The sequence below is a fragment of the Amblyomma mixtum genome, chromosome 2, assembly GCF_055824585.1.
Source record: "Amblyomma mixtum isolate Tamu chromosome 2, ASM5582458v1, whole genome shotgun sequence".
NCBI classification, from domain to species: Eukaryota; Metazoa; Arthropoda; class Arachnida; order Ixodida; family Ixodidae; genus Amblyomma; species Amblyomma mixtum.
In genome coordinates, this window is record NC_143013.1 from 13,213,128 (window position 1) to 13,230,094 (window position 16,967).

Below are 16,967 nucleotides of genomic sequence, written 5' to 3' on the forward strand. Positions count from 1 at the left end.
AGGCGAATGTGCGCACGGCCAGCCGCTCAGGAGATTATATTATGCACTGCCAGCGTGTCATTTTTCGCTCAAAACCCTGCAGCCATGGGCGGCAGACTGACACGCCCAAGCTTTGCCCCCTTTCGCATTTTGCGAAGTGAGGTAAACTGGTCAAATGCTCCTTCAGAAAAACGTGCCCGTAAGTTTTACCAGGTCCAAATGTGCAGCTCAACAGAATATCGGAAGTTTTAGGGCACGATGTACAGGGCAAGTAGGCTTGCATGAATAAAAATAACGCAAAAACTAAACATACAGAGCCAGTAAAATGAGACAAGGACGACAGGGTTGAATAAATTTGTCGCGTGAGCTGCTTGCCGGGCCCTCTAGCGGTTTATTAGCTGTGCTTGAAAATTTTTTTGATTACATAAGAATATATTCTTAATGTTAGCAACTTCTTTTATGTTTGTTTTTAAATTGAAAAGCTTTTGTTCTAAATAATGTAAAGTCTTAATAGCAGCGCCACAACAAAAAAAAGTGCTGGGGGACGTTCTCGGAATTTGTCACATCAGTCGTTCATCTCACCATGTGGATACAGCCTCTCACATTTGTAAACAAATATTGCGTCTTTGAGAAAGGTTACATATTTAGATCGATATCCGTGTGTTGCCCTTCTTGATTAAGGGGCTTTTTAGGATTTTTAGGCTAGGATATTGGACAGGATGCCGAAAGGAAAGAAGAAATCCAAGGGAGGTAAGTGGCGATCAAGCCTAATCTTAGTGCTAGTCACATAGCGTTATGTCACGTTGGGGGTTTGACGACGCTCGCTTAAATGTCACCATCGTCTTCGCTTCGTCATCTGCAGGAATCGGAGAAGTGCTGAGCTAATCTACGGCATCAGATTCAATTCCAGAGCTGAACTGTGCGCGCGGGTAGCCGCGGGTACCAGCCGACCTTGTAGCTGAGTTTGAATGAAAGTGGCTCCCATATGTTGGCGAGTCTGACTCGATTTTCGTGTCGTGGGGTTAAATTTTTGCTCGTATCTTCGGTACAGTGAGGCTTAGTAATTCACTTGAGCCCAGGCTGCGCAAACAGTGCCGAGTGACAACGGCTTTAACGTGTGGAAATACAGGTAGCTGTGCATTCAAGGTCGCTGAGCCACTTTCGCTCTTGCGGTCTGTCGTGCGAGCCTTTTCCCCGTACAACTTAAAACCTGTCGTGGCGTCGGTCATAATGAAGTTTCAACGGCTGCAGACGTCGTATGCTTCATTCCGCTGCTAAAGTCGACCGCGGAACAGAACAGGTTTTAACCATTCATTAATCGCTGACGCCGAGAACCCCGAGGAAGTGCGCTGTAATAGGACGTATGTAGGAATAGTGTGCGAAGGCAACCGATAACCAGATAAAAAATGCTTCGCAGATGGCCAGATTTTTACTGTAAATCTGGGTATCTTGGCATCCGTGCGCGATGGCATCTCCCTGACCCTGCTTTCTTGTTCATACTTTGTGACGTACTGCGAGGCTCGATTTCTCTATCGCGCGCCAGTTGACACTTTAGTATACATGCAGATCTTTTCAATCAGGAGTGTATTGCATTATGAATGCGTAATTCTGTGCTATGCGTAAAACCAGTCTGTGAATGCCATCGAATTGCAGAAACTTAAAGACTTGATGCGTTATTTTTGAGGGGGTATGATTGTTCCCATGAGCATGAGATACATAGTTCTACCTGCTTGGAACTGGGTTTCTTTGAGTGGACACAGTGTCATAGAAGTGACCTAGGGGTAGTGTACTGACACAAGAAACAATATAGGACAGACAACGGAAACAGGCACAGTAGAAACACTTCAGCCATTTCATTTTCAAACTGAATTCCTCTTGAGTCATATTATGTGGGGGTGCTGTGTTGTGAAGCAGCGCACTGGTCAACAAAAATTACTTGGGCTTTTTCTAGACGTATCCAGGTTCAGAGGAACCTTTGGAGTAGTCCCTTGAGTTGCAGTTGGCTGAGGGGAACTGTTAACTATGTGGTGCTTTTAGCGTAAGATTTAATTCAGGTCCATCTTTATAGTGTCACAATTTCCATTCTCGCTCCAATGTACCTGGAGTGTGCCGTAGTAGCAAGACTTTCTGAAAATGAAGTAGCAGCTTTTCTTGCAGTTTATCGGTAGATGTCTAGCGTAACAAAACGGCTTAATAAAACCCCTGCAGCTGCATGCTCTCTGTTAAAGCATGGCCTGCTAACTATTTTGTCAGCACTGTGAAAACTTGCTGGTTGATGAGTAGTGAGGGAACTTAAAAGTGGGAGGGGATCTTTAGATGTGCATCTGACATTGTGCATTGCATGGTGCAAATCGGAGCTGGTATGAACAAGTGGATTAGGCAGATGCGCAAATATTTACTGCACCTCTAGTCTTCTGTGATGTCAAGCCATCTGTAATGTAAATTCCTATAAGGTTTGCAGCAGCCAAGTGTCAGAGATCAGATATGGGCGGAGAAACATTTTATTTTGGAGGCCTTCAACCTGGACTGATCTATCAGTATGTGCTACATGTAAAGTAGAGTGGGTATTGCCGAGCTATTATCGTAGCCTATGTTTGCCTCATAGTTTTTTGTTCTACATCACATGCTGTTGAGTGTTGCTATTTGCAAATTCAGAATGAAACTTTTGAGTGCAAATGGAATGATTCTCTTGAAATATAATTTATTTGAACAAATCTAGAACGTGAAGGTTGATGCTCCCTTAAAAAAGAAATATGTACCTCAGGAGGAACCACATATTTGGCCAGTGTTACTATGCTGTCACTTTCTGAGCGTATAAGGTAAAAAATGTTAAAGGAGTAATATGCAAAATGTAGGCACTGAGGCATGACGTTGCTTTAGTTTTCAAGGTGGCTGTTTCCTTAGCTCAGTTGTTCTAAGCAGCCGCTTAGTGTTTTAATCCTTTACTCACGTGTAGATCTATGCAACTGAGTTGTCGTTCAGTAAGGCATGTTGATGGGCTAAAAAAAAAACTGAGTTGTCATTGCGAACAGGTTTTAACAGGATATAAATAGCAAATTTTTAACATTCCTTCTATACAATATCTATGCAGATATCTCCAAAAAGGCACACTTTTGACTCGTGAAAACCTATTAACCTTTCCAATATGAACACTTTTAACATGAACAGCTATTTTATCGATATTATATTCTGGGAATGTATGTGTGAGCTAAAGTTGCGTTCGGATAACCAATTGGATGATTGAACTCCTGGGTTTCCGAAAGATCCAGGATCTTTAAATCCCTGGGAAGTAGAAACACTCCTTAATTCCCTGAATGAAGGACACAACCTTTTTTATTATATTTTAGTATCGCTGAAGTTTGGCAAGTCTGTACACTACAGTTGGAGACGAACTATAGAACGAAGCAGCAGACACCCTCAAAGCAACTCTTCCCTTCAAGGCAATTGGACCTACCTGTTATCATGACATCACTGTCAGCTGCCTTGCATCTTTGTCCGTCCTAAACTAGAATATGCTTTGGCAATATGGGATCCTCACCAGTCTAACCTCTCTTTAACCTTAGAAAAAATACAAAATCGAGCTATCCGCTTCATTTATTCTGACTATTCGTACTACACTAGTGTGTCTGCCTTAAAAACTAAAGCTAACTTACCCAGCCTTGAAACGCGACGAAATATTTCTCGATTGTGCCTCTTTCATATGTTTTATCATTCATCTTTAGGAGAATCAGTCATATCACCTGCTTATCGCCTCTCAAGCCATATTAACCACCATAAGGCCGTCTACGCCCCCACCGCAAGAACTACCGCTCATTCTCGATCTTTTTTCGTCACGTCATCCTGGGACTGGAATGATCTACCACAGGACGCCGTGCATCACATCAACGCCATCCATTTTAAGAACGCCATCAAGACCATTATTGTTTAACTGCCATGCCCATCCCTCATGTAATGCCCCATACCAGGGGCCTTTGAGGTATCAAAAAAAAAAAAAAAAATCTGCTGTGGCCGTTAGAAGCTTGCATAGGTACAAGGTGATCTACTGTGATGTCATGACAATGAGCCCATTCCGTTGGTGGGAGAGAGCTCACAGCTTTGCTCTCGATTTGCATCCAACTGTAGAAATGTACTGCCCTGGAGCATGGAGCATGTGTGTGGCTGCAAATTTTGCAATATGTAGGCACTCCCTTGCTGTACCTTCGGAGTTTTCTGTTCATCGCCGTCGGTGCCCTAGGGTCATCTTTTGAGCAGTGCCAAACCCTGATTTGGCACATGCTGAATGGATGGGAGTGCTTTGCCTCCAGCGGATGACTTTGCGCAAAAAGTGTGCCTTCATTATTGCTCACTTTCTGCCCCGCAGTACCCATCAAATGCGTTAACTCTTCTGAAAATGAAACGAGGCCATCATCTCTAAAGCTTATTAGGCACCAGTCATGTCACTTGATTGGTGACCTATTGTGTTACCAGCCAGAACCCGGGTAACACATTTTATTGTTATCAGATTTTTCCTTGTTATTTAAGGGGGCTGTGCAGAAAGCTGTGATTCATCCAACTGATGTGCTTATGCCTCAACTGTTGAGCTTAGCAGTGGGTGAAATTGCTGGTGTAGCCCGAGGTGGTTGGAGTCGATCATGGAGCTCAGGCAGGTCGAATTGGTGTTGTTCTACCCTCTTGCAGGTGGCACCTTTCGGGGATCATCCAGGCTTGAGGCCAGCCTGGCGCCGTCGAGCAGCGATGATGAGTCCAATGCCGACACTGCCAGTGTGCTCAGCTGTGCATCGGAGTCCCGGTGCGGCAGCGACGGCACTGGTAATTTCGGCTGAATTCATTTAGCTGCCTGAGCTTGTGGTGTGGGCAGTCTTTCAGGAGTGTTGTGGCAGCATAGTAACCTGCAGCAGACAGGCCGTTGTTAACCCTCCGGAATGATGCGTTCGCAGGGTGCAGTGGTGTAGTGCTGAACCTGTTGGAAATTCTAAATGGTTGGTGAATTCACAGTGCAGGCAAAATAAATTCAGTGTAGTTTAGAGCTGTGCTGTGTGGTGTGCTGTTTGACAAAAGTGTCCCGGTTCAAATTTTGGGCACTCTGTCTTTGAATTGTTGGGTACAGACAGTGGGAGTTTGTCATTTACTAGAGCAAATGATTCACAGCTGTAGTGTGTTACGGTGTCAGAGATGTTTCTCTTTGAATGATGATGTCATATGCAACTGCGAAGGACTTGTATCAACATGAAACAATCCATAGTGGCCAGTGCCAGTGTCATTCGAGTTGCAGAGCACAACGATGCAGGCACGAGAAAGGGGCTCTGCACCTACCACACACCTACCACACACCTACCACACACTGTGTAGTGCATGCTGAGTGAACTGAGTCTGCCTGTGTGCAGGGAGGTTTGGATTAGGGATATGTATTGAGACAATGCACCTGATTTGGGATTTTTGACGTGGCTGTTGCAGTGTTTGTTCCAGTTTTAGGTAGGACTCTTCACTGCTTATTTTGGGTGAACTGTTCTTCACTCTGTGGTTGGGATGAACTTGATTTGGTATTGTAACTGTTCATTGCTTGATGGAAACTTGCCGTGTATTGTATTTGCAGTGTCCCTCTCTTTTTCGTAATGCCTGCACTCTTTTATTTCTCTTAGTTGGTGATGCTGAGGTGGAGGAAGGTGTGCTTCACGATGATTTTGAAGACAAACTAAAGGAAGCCATTGATGGGACATCTCAGAAAAGGTGTTTATTGCATTTTTGCGAGCATGAATGATTTACACCAGATATGTTGAACCACTGAATGTTTTTTTTTAAATTTTTCTGGCTTCGATCTTGCAGTGCCAAAGGACGCCTCTCATGCCTGGAAGCCATTCGCAAAGCTCTGTCCAACAGATATCTGTATGACTTTCTCATCGACAGGTAAAGTCGGTTCTTGAACATTTGCTATGACCTTAACCAATCAGAGGTTAAGTGAGATATTGAGAAACCATCTTCAGCCTGCTTACATAAGCATGAAAGAAAATGCTTTGCAGGCAGCTGTTTTTAAACTGCGTTGTTCTTCCGTGCTATATTTTCCTTTCTTTGTTATGAGTAGCTAAATCTCTTGCTTGTGGAATAAGTCATGCACATTGCTTTTAAATAGCTTAATCTATGGATGTAAAATTATGATGCAGCAACATAGCAGAGGATACAAATTCTGCTTCCTGTAAGCATGTGTAGGCCACATTTCATGCTGCCTTTGACACGCATGAGTTGGTGATACCGCAAGCTTGACAAAGTAACATTAACAACCAGAGCAAACACTGCAATAGGATTGAAAAGAATCTTATTGCATGCAGGGTGTGCTTACACCTTGGCTCAATTGTAAGATTGAGCAGCACTTTTACTGCAACATCATTGAAGGTGTAGGAGGCATAGGTGTGTGCATGGTGAATTGGAGCTTGAATTACAGCTACTGTTGCTGGGATCCAACTGTGATGACTTGGGCTTAGCCGCCATAGCCATTGAGATGCCACAGCAGGTTGATCATTTTCAAATGGTTGTGGATTAATGTTGTCGCACCAAGTGGCTTTCTGGTGCCAGGCTACTGCATGATCTTTTCGTGGAGCTGCTTTTGGTCATGAATTTTGTAGTCCATCAGTCAACCAAATGTGTTCTCTCATGCAAGGGGGTCAAAAATTATGGAGGCTACTTATACCATTTGAAGGTGAAAGCATTAATTTTTTAAATTATATTTTTTCCTTTCTAATGACACACCTTCTCATTAGCATATAGGCGTGAGGCAATGAATATACTAGGTTCACCTTTATTTGCCAAGAAGCAATGTGGTTTTGTGTTCTATGGTCTGTGTCTGAGGGTCCTTGGTTCAATTCCCCGCACTTTCAGAAGAATTTTTTTTTCTTTGCTGATGGTGTATGGGGGTTTTCTGGACTGCTTATCCTGGATGTTGGCGATGATGCCGCGTTTTGTTGCTAGTGGGCCATATAAGACACTGACCGTAAAACTGCTGCCGCCTTTGTTGCAGGCCGACGACAGTGTGTGACCTTGTGGAGCGCGGCCTACGCAAGGGTCGGGGCGAGGAGCAGGGTGTGTCGGCAACACTGGCGGCTCTGGCCTGCGTCCACTACGGTGCAGGGGAGGAGTCGGCCGGCCTTTTTCAGACCTTGCGGCAGCCACTGACCACTCTGCTCCTGGATGCAGCGCAGGCCCCATCTGTGCGTGCAAAGGTATGCATTGGAGTCGAGGTTGAGCACAGGCCATCATCTTGGGAATGCATGCCCAAGAGCATTTGCCTTTATGAAGTCTTCATTTGAAATGGAAATACGTGAGGAGGCCCTTATTATAACTTTGTGGAAAGGCACACGTTCAATTCATTGCCATTAATTGTAGTGCGAGGCTTGGAAGTACGTAGTTGTATTCGGAACACCAGTCCGCATGGAATATCAAGGGTGCAATTACATTATACAGTGGAATCTCAATGATACGATCCGGGTTGATGTGAATTTTGGGATGATACGAATTTGTAAAATGCCCTGTCCAGAGTCCACTATGTGCAGTGGGCAGAAATTCGGATGTTACGCCACTGCGGATAATATGAGCGTGCGAGCCGCGACCGCACCCTTGAGCACCGAGTACTTGCTGTCCGTACATCGCCGATGCCGCAGTCGGCAGTTGTGCGGTCCGTACATCACGTATGCCGCAAATCACTAGTCGCACGGTGGCACGCGGCCCGTGCAACCATAAGTAAACCCTGTCAGCCGAAAACAGATTTGCGTGAATTCTGCCTGTGAATTTTGTTCGATTGGGATGATACAAATATTTTTTGTTACCTTATGAGATTCGTATAATCGAGGTTCTTTTTTTGTCTTTAGTTAGGAGGGAATTCGATTTAATTGTTTATTGGATAGCTGCCTCGCCCATACAGCATTACAGCAGTGGGGATACAAACATTAACTGTCATTTCACATATTATTTCAACGCATGGTAAAAAGTGCTGTTCTTAGGAATATACACAGTGCTTGATGGCAAACTGTTCCATTCTCGCACAGTTCTAACAAAAAAAGAAAAAAAAAGCTAATGCAAGATGTCACCCTTACAAGAAGATTCCCTTACCTTCAAATCATGGTCCAATCGCTTCGATTTATAATTTGGTGCCTTGATATACTTTTCGTGGTTGATGCCTGTTTTAGAGTAATAGCAGAAAAGAAAATTTTCTAACATGATTGCCAATTCACTTCCACCTCTCTAGATAAAAATTATTGTATGGGCCAGTTGTTTGTGGTAAAAGTAAACCATAGTAGTGGTAGGGCTGTTAGTGCTTGGTTTAAAACTTGTTTCTTGTGGCAAGGAAACTAAAAATGAAAAAAGCAAAATAAATTATAAATTTTTTTTTTAATGGTTTAAGATCACAAAATAAGTTCTTGTTTCAGCACTGCCTTTCAGTGTTATTATTAATTCTGAATCGTGTAATAAAAGGAAAACTCTTTATTGCTGTTGAAGGTTGATGGCTATGTTGTGAAAGAGTTGCCAAATTTTTTAATTTTTTTTGAGCAAGTGTAATCAGAACTTTGAGGACATTACTTTGGTTGCCTTTTGAAAGGCCTGGAAGTTTGACCATTCTTTTCTATTGCCCGCCTTTCTTGCAGTGTGCAACAGCCATTGGCCTATGCTGCTTTGTGGCAGAGTCAGACAACTATCCAGTGAGTGAGCTTTTGTTGTCGACCTGAAGTTTTTGCTTGGTGGAATAGCGAAAGTTGCAAGGCTTAAAAATTGTGGTCTTTTCTTCTTTTTTCTTGCATGTGTGCATGTGTGCATGTGTGTGGTGTTGTGATGTGATTTCCAACAGAAGGGACATCGTGGAGGCTTTGCTGAAATTGAAGCAGTATATTTTGTTTCATAATATCTGTGGAGACACAAGTTTTGAAAGCGACTTGGCATAAGCACACCTCTCAGTGCTCCGAAAATATCAGTGCTGTCGACTCATTGCTTTCCTTTCAAGCATTTTTTGTATTTCTTGTTGAATCTTGCTATGTTAGCATTTAGCATGCAATATATATGGAAAGTGTCATATTATATTGCAAGAAGTTGCGAAGCTCATTTGCTGATATACGTAAAAATTTCTAAGATGCTTCTTGAGCTTGAGGTATTAGAGGCCACCAAAATTTGCTTGCATGGAGTTCTTTAAATTTTGGAACAAACTCTTTCTTGTAGTTTTGTGATCAAATCTTCAGCATCAGAAGTGTTGAGGTATATCGGCATCATTCAGAAGCAGTGAACGTAGATTAATGCTGTGTGCTAGTGTGAAGCCATACTTGAACTGCCCGAACCAGTGCGGCATGTTCATGGTAATAGGGAAGAGATCTAAAGAATTGGGAAAGTCAACCTTTGTTCTCTATCTGCGCTGTTTGCAGCCGCAATGGTGCTAATTTGTCATGCAATTTGAAAAGAATGGCATTGCCAGACGACAGTGCATCATGTGCTTTGAATATAGTACGTAGTGCAGTAGCAGGCCGTCTCGAAGTGTGTTGCATCGAGACGACTGCCAACTATGGTCAGAAAAATGTAAAAATGTGGAGGATGTTTTTGCACTCCGGGTAAGAAGCCTAAAAGAAGCCTAGTAAGAAACATTTGCTCTTTGACGGCATAGTCATGTCCACTGTGGATCAGCAGTGTGATGCTGTGAGGTATCTTTTATTCACTAAGGAATGGAGAAGCTTGAGAGCACAAGGGAAATACAGTAGCTGACCAATATTTCGGACTCCAATAATTCGGACTAGCGCGATATTTTGGACTTCGCTGAGGAACCGTCGCGCACCTCATAGGAACGTGTACATTTTCACGAACGATATTTCGGACTTTGCAAAGTCTAAAAGTTCGAATTTTCAGACTAAAATAGACGCCAACAACATTGCAGTGATCGTTTTTCAACCTTAAGTTTGTTATTTTGGCCTAATATAGACGCGAGTGGGTATCGCTGTCACTACCAACCCATTTGCCGCCACCGTGAAAGGAGCCATCTTGGATTTAAACAGAATCGGCTCGGCGGGCGCAATCGGACTGGCCTGGATAGGCTTGGCTATTTGTTCTTCATCGTTGCCATTCGAGATAATGAGATGCTCTCCATTGCTGTCGAGATGGCCTACAAAAGGCGTGCGATCGCATTTAAAACGGTACAGCGGGACAGCTGCAGTGTCCGCTGCGGCTTGGACGACGCACACCGCGGTGCGGGGCAACAAATGCGGTAGATGGGGGAGGAGGGAGACTGCATTTGGAGGCGCTCGCGTCTTCCCGTGGGTTACCCATAGGTTACCTCTCGATCTTCGCGAACGTCATTGCCCCATGCAAACTGACTGTTCTTGCTTCGCGCAGCGAGTGCATTCATTCGCAGCATGACCGCGGCCGCGTCGCACTATCTGGTATCCTGATGTGATAGGGTGCGAACATGAAAAAAGCACGGCTATGATCGGATAGAGTCTAATATTATCACTTTTAGACGGAACATGGGGAGCAGTGGTTTTTGCGATTTTGAAAGCCGGTTTTTCGCAGAAAAGTTTATTTTTTAAGTTCACGGATTTTTCGAACTGTTCGATTATTCGGACCATTTTCTGGGTCCCGCCGAGTCCGAAAAATCGGTCGGCGACTGTATTTGGGGAGGAGTGCGTGAAATTTTCTTCAGGTTCAGCCCACTTGAAAGTGGTAGGCGTGAAAGCCTTCATCCAACCCTTGTGCTGAGTGGCAACACATGTGACGAAGGTGTGCAATCTGGTCTCACAGGCTGACACCAGCTTACGCATGCTTCACCTTGGCTTGTACAGGTGGTGCAGAGCTGCATGGAGTCCCTGTGGCAGGCGTTGTCCGGGGCCAAGCCATCAACTGGCAACACACCGGCCAGTGTGCTGCATGGCGCTTCTCTCCTGGCCTGGGGCCTGCTGCTCACTGTGGCGCCCGTGGACAGACTCCTCACGCTGGCCAAAAGGTTTTTTTTTTAATGAGATTTTAACGTTCCAAAGCGACTCAGGCTATGAGATACGTCGTAGCGAAGGGCTCCGGAAATTGAGATGCTACATCCTCAGCCCCTTTTCTTCCTCTTTGCATAAATAAAGTGTTGAGAGACAGTGTTCTCTAGGTTTTCAGGGGCCAATTAGAGGGGCAGTCCTCTTGTAGCTTGTTTGTCTCTGGAGCTTTCTGCCTCTTGAAACTGTGCTAGCATGCTGGGAGCCATGGGTTGGCCAGACGAGTGTGACCAATGCATGCATTCATCATCTTGTCATGTGTCGTGCTGTGACCTTTGTGTCGGCAGTCTTGATGGTTCAGTTGGGAATGGGAGCTCATTTCTTCTATGGACCAGGCAGGATAAAGAAGGAGGAAGAGCGGGGAAGTGGGGGGGGGGGGGGGGGGGGGGCATTTTTTTGCAGTTAGAAAAAAAAAAGGCAGTCGAGAGGCAATCGAAGCCATTAAAACCGGCGAGTAATGAAAGGAATCAAGGAATGGGCTAGGAAGGTCATCTCACGGTCTATTGTCTGTGCATTTTCATGGTGCAATGTAATATGTTAAGCTGTTATGCTTTATGCCCTGTAACGGAGCGCGGACCTCGTCAAGCCAAGTAGGGCTTTTTGTCGCGTGTCCTCAGTACTCATAATACTGAAAATAAACTTCAATTCAATTCAATTCAATACTTCTCATCAGACTGGAGTAAAATTATTTAGTAGGGCTTGAGGCTATTTTTTTCGTTCCTGAAGCCACAGCTATTATGCAATGGAAAGCTAAGCTATACCATCAGACCTGGCACCTGCAAAGCTAGAACTACAGGTGGGCTAGGTTGTTGAGCCTTGGGCAACATCTGTGAAAGCTTTGACAAGAATGTTGGTTTGATGGCAGATATATTGCAACAGTGTTTCATTGCGCAGTGAGCCACCCACTTGCAAACATTCAATGCATGACACAGGCCCTTGGAGAATGTTTACGTCTCCCGCTCCTTGTTTTTTTCCTTTGTGTGTGTGTTCCCTTGATGGAGGTGCTTATTGGGCTTGCATTTGAACTGTGCAGTAGCATGGGGCGCCTTCAAGAGCTGCTGGAGAGCCCAGACCTGGACCTGCGCATTGCTGCTGGAGAAGTGATTGCCATCATATATGAAGTGGCCAGAGACTATGACGATGTGCGTTTTCTTTTCTTTCTTTTTTTCCCCCGCCTACTCAAGCATTGAATGTATATGTATCGCCTAGTGACATTTGGTCTTTGTATGTGAAAGGGCCTCTCTTGGGCTGTCACGAAAGGTCATGGAGAAATGGCTGCATTGGTAGTGCATGCATAGATTACTGGGCTCGTATTTCTTTCTGTAGACAAAGTGTGGACTAAAATTTTTTTACTTAGAGCAGCACTTGTAGCTGCGGTCAACCAAATGCTTTTGCCATTGATACTTGACGTTGATCTCTGTGTACTTGGAATCTCTGTGTGGTCATGTGTGCGTTTACTTAAATGATTGTAATGAGTCTGCAGGCAAAAGCTAATTTCTATTTGCATAAAGAAGACACTTTTTTTCTAATGACGTTTATGAAAGTTTGTCAGGTGCACTGAATAAGCAGGTAAATGCAGTATTTCATGCAGTGGCGCTGCAATGTGTCTCGTACCTGAAAGCACTTACACAGTGCGCTTCCTGGCCACTGGCCTGCAGATGCTGCAGGTTTGTTTCTACTGTAAAGTTCCCCGCTCTTTCTCACTGTTCAGAATTTCGAAGAACCACCGGATGCCCTCTGCAACCAGCTACGGCAGCTTGCCACCGACAGTCAGAAGTTCCGAGCCAAGAAGGAGCGTCGCCAACAGCGTTCCACCTTCCGTGATGTCTACCGGGCAGTCCATGTGAGCAGCCTCTGTTCACGCCCTCACTCGCTCCTCGCCTTGTTGGCAGATAATGTGGTGGGATGCCGTAGTAAAGAAATATTGCAATCGTGGGAGTCCAGTGCAGAGCAATCGGCACTGGAAGAAGGCACCAATTCGCCACTAAAGTCCGCTACTTGATGCCGCTGCAGACTGGCTTAATAATTTAGTGCTCACGGTAGCCGACATGTGAGGAGCATGTCAGCAACACATAACATACCAGAACGCTGCCACAGTTGCAACGTAACAGCAGAGTCTGTTGCATGAGTTTCTTTGGGAGCTTGGACTAGGTCTGGAAAACATAGCAGCACAAAAAACGCAGCACCTGGGAACGTAACAGGGGGATTCTGCTGTAAAACGGAGATCGTTTTTTGAAATCAGAGCAAAGGAATGTGTCGAATAGTGTCACAAAAGTGGCCAAAAAAATAGTGGACCAGAATGCTAATACTAGAGCTACATATACTTGGACTAGATAGTGTCAGCTTGTGGCTTCTCCATGGGAGAGAGGTCTGTGCTAACTTGTTGCTGTGCTTTTTGTTTTGGTCTACTGAGACAAATAATGACCGAAACGGTCACTTTGTTTCCACTTTAGCAATAGAGAAAAAAATAGAATTTTGGCTGTAACCATATCTTTTCATACAGCGTGCACTTTTAGCCTATATGCTGAACTGATCCTGGTGCACTGCTGTTAATGTGGATAATGAAGCAGGCCTCAATTAGTTACTGTTGAGCTTTGTATGCGCAAGCGAGTTATGGCGCTCCATGCGTGGCATCCCTGTTCCTGCAGGAAGGCACCTCGCCGGACATCACCGTCAAGTTTGGCCGCGAGGTGCTTGAGCTGGACACCTGGAGTCGCAAGCTGCAGTACGATGCCTTCTGTCAGCTGCTTGGCTCAGGAATGAACCTCCATCTGGCTGTGAGTGGGCTGGCTGCCTTTGGCTGTTTGTTCACCACTAGCCTGTAGTGGTAATCTCAGTGTGAGCGAGCTAGCTCACAGGTTCTTTCAGCAGCTTTCAAAAGATGCATGGTTTGTCTTTTGTCCTATCATGCTTATCACGTATGCAAAAAGGAGCATGCAGACATGCGGCCCCTTAAACAATGTCCAAAATCAGTTTGCCATGACGGGCTGTTATGAGCAATCACAGCATGATTGGGTAAAAGGAATGGTGGGTTTGAAGCACCCACATAATGTGGTGGAACCAGTAAAGCACTCCAATGGACCCAACGTTTCTTTGGAACCCAGCTTTGAGAAGCCCTAAGCTGGTTTAATAGTTAGTCTGTACACAGTGCTAGACATTTGACAACAGTTCCTGGACAGTATGAGTGTCCAGAAAGAACTAGTTAGCAAATCGTACTGAGTGCATTGTTAAAGGCAACTCTGGAGGTTTTTTAACCATCATGCATTTTACTGAAACTTTCTAGGTGTATTTTCCAGAGTTTTGCAATCTTTTGTACCAAATTTTGCAGCTGGGTGACATTTGGTTTCAGTTCAAATGAATTTAAATTTTCCGGTTTGATGGCCTCAGTCGGGGCAATTTCCACGGTGGCTTTTCGTGTGTGAGGTCACTAGTGGCATGCCATTCAGTATTCACTGCATTTGCTGAAGGAAAATATTTTTGGTTTATTGAGATAAATAATCGTCGAAACTGTCAGTTTTCAGTTTATTCAGTCAAACTGCACACGAGAGGTTTTGTGACAGTATCTGTGATGTCCTACTTTAGTCTATTGTGACGTCATACTTGAGCCGAAACCCATTTTCGGTTTTCTGATTTTTTGCAGTTTTGTAATTGTTTTTTTATCATGAATAAGTATTCATGGAAACGAAGATAAGGAGGTTCAAGAAATATAATTGCGATAGTTGACACAGATTGTTTGAAAATCCTCCAGAGTTTCCCTTTGTTTCACACTGTGCCCAGAAGCCTCCTGATTAATTCGGTTGTGTTGCCACGTGCTGATGAGTGAAGAAATACATTGGAGCATTTTTTTTTTTTAACGGTGTGAGTTGTTAATGCCAGGCTCCTCCCATCACTTCTTAATGCCTTGCAGTAAAGTAGTCGCAATTGCTGCTTGACTTTGTGTCTGACTCGCCTGTAGCTGAGTTGTGGAGTGTCAAAATTTTATTTATTTATTTTTTGTGCAGATCACTGGGTATGAAGCTGGTGCAAGGTGTTGCTGTGTGCTAGACTGTCTTTGTAGTGGATTATGTGCTTCATGCTTTTTGCGTTGAAATGTAGCTTTGTTTGAGGCAGTGTGCTTACTTGATGTCTTGCTTTTCCAGGCTAATGAGCTGCTGAGGGACATCTTTGAATTAGGTCCTGTCATAGCTGCTGATGACCACATCATTTCAAAAGTAACAAAGTTTGAGCGGGTAAGTAAAGTGTTTGCAATGTTCTGCTTGCTAGTGTGTGTACACTGTGTGAATGGGGCTAGGGATGTTGTATTTCTCTTCGTGGAGTCTGCTAATGAGATAGGGCTCCCACTTGTTGTTTGGTACTTCGTGCAAATAACCCTATGTCTGGGATTACCGTATTTGCTTGTGTAAGGGCCACATTTTTTTTTTTTCCGGGGTGTTTATGGGGTGTGGCCCTTACACAGGACCGGCATTTTTTTTTGTGAAATTTTTCCTAATGCATTGGAGTTCCCATATATGTGTTCCTTTTTTTTTGCCGCAACACCCATTTTTGTGATGAATTATCAGAGTTCTGGCGAACCCTTCAAATATGTAATACATTGAATGTATGGATGATAGGACATGCACCCAACAATTGGGGCAAATTAACCGCATGTAGTAAAACAGGTTGCTAGATCAGTTTAATGGCAAACATCAGTTTGAGGGTTCAGCCCTTACACAAGTAAATCCGGTAATTTATGGTAATTTTAGTGCCACTAAGTCAACTGCTGACTTTGCAAGGAGGTCTGTTTTTAACATCTGTTTTGAAAGTTTACCTAATGCATGCGTTTTCCCTGGGTATTTGAATTGGTCTTTGCATTAGACAACTGCACCGGTAGCTTAGCCTGACATATCTAACGTGTTAGGTTGCAGTGAACTATTTCATTGTTCATTTTTTAGTGAAAGCCAGTTAGTTTTATGAGCTTCATTTGGTCTTGTGTGTGCACTAGAGGCGTTGTGGGCCTGCAATTGCATTTTATGGAGGGGTAGAGATTGAGTGCAGTTTTCACGGGTGATTTTGCAACGATTGTCCTTTCTTTCCTTTTTTTTTCTCCCGCTACAGCACATGGTGAACATGGCAAGTTGTCGTGCGCGGACAAAGACCCGCAACCGGCTGCGTGACAAGAGGGCGGACGTGTATGCCTGACGGCAGCTATGGAGGGGGGGAGAGTGGGAAAGGAGGATTGTAGCTACCCAGCAGCAGCATCGCAGAATTGGTTCCGTGGCGCTGACCCATTTTCCTTATCAGGCCACGAAAATTCGTACCCCGTGAGGGCGTGTCAAAATTGCCTGCAAATGCGAGAGACGGATGAACCCTATTCTCGGGGCTTCTACTCGCGGCGGCCAGTGCTCCCTGATAGCCATTGTCGACGCGCTTTTTTTCTTGCATTCCTTTGTGGCATGAGCTGTTTGTTTGGCATTGCAAATTGAGAGCCATTGTATGGTGCTGTGCGTGTCATGTTTAGGACAGCCGACATTGCACTGGTCTAACAAGTCGAGAAAAGTCTGGTCCGAGCAACCAGCTGCCGCGTTACTAGCTGTGCACATGTAGTCGCTCGTGTGAGAAGTGTCGGTTTAAGGGGGGACACTGGTCTTGAAAAGAAAATTTTATTAATTTAGTCACAGTTACGAAATTTTCAAGGCACATGTATTTTTGTGCGCTGATTCTAAATATGTCATTTAATTTCATGTAAAACAATTCCTTGAGCACTTATGCACTTTTTATGCTAGTATTTTGCGGAGAGTTTTGAAGAAAATTTGCTGCAGGAAACTTTCTGAAATGTACGCCATTGGGTTCTCTTGACACCAAGGAATACAATAAGGGTAAAATTATCATCCTGGCTCTCATAGAACTTGAGTAATAGGGTACTGAAGCTGCCACTTCATAAACAGGAATACACACTTTCCTTCTCATTTCTGAAGCGACAACTTCAAAACTCTATAACTTAAGTTCTATGAT

The 16,967-nt window shown here is 44.3% G+C and overlaps 1 protein-coding gene across 3 annotated transcripts; it reads left to right on the forward strand.

The window, feature by feature from the left end:
• Positions 1-523: 523 nt before the first annotated feature.
• On the forward strand, positions 524-16,681 carry Ifrd1 (Interferon-related developmental regulator 1). 3 transcript variants are annotated; one of them, XM_089570528.1, is made up of 12 exons: positions 524-729; positions 4,657-4,788; positions 5,619-5,706; positions 5,803-5,883; positions 6,989-7,190; positions 8,610-8,663; positions 10,779-10,939; positions 12,013-12,118; positions 12,688-12,819; positions 13,625-13,753; positions 15,116-15,205; positions 16,071-16,681. In XM_089570528.1, exons 1-12 carry the CDS (start codon positions 699-701, stop codon positions 16,152-16,154), a joined length of 1,290 nt encoding a protein of 429 aa, XP_089426654.1. In that variant the 5' UTR covers positions 524-698; the 3' UTR covers positions 16,155-16,681. The 3 variants fall into 3 exon arrangements, with proteins under 3 accessions (XP_089426654.1, XP_089426655.1, XP_089426653.1); XM_089570527.1 differs by having other exon boundaries at positions 525-729; positions 12,010-12,118; positions 16,071-16,680; XM_089570529.1 differs by lacking the exon at positions 4,657-4,788 and having other exon boundaries at positions 12,010-12,118.
• The last annotated feature ends 286 nt before the right edge of the window (positions 16,682-16,967 follow it).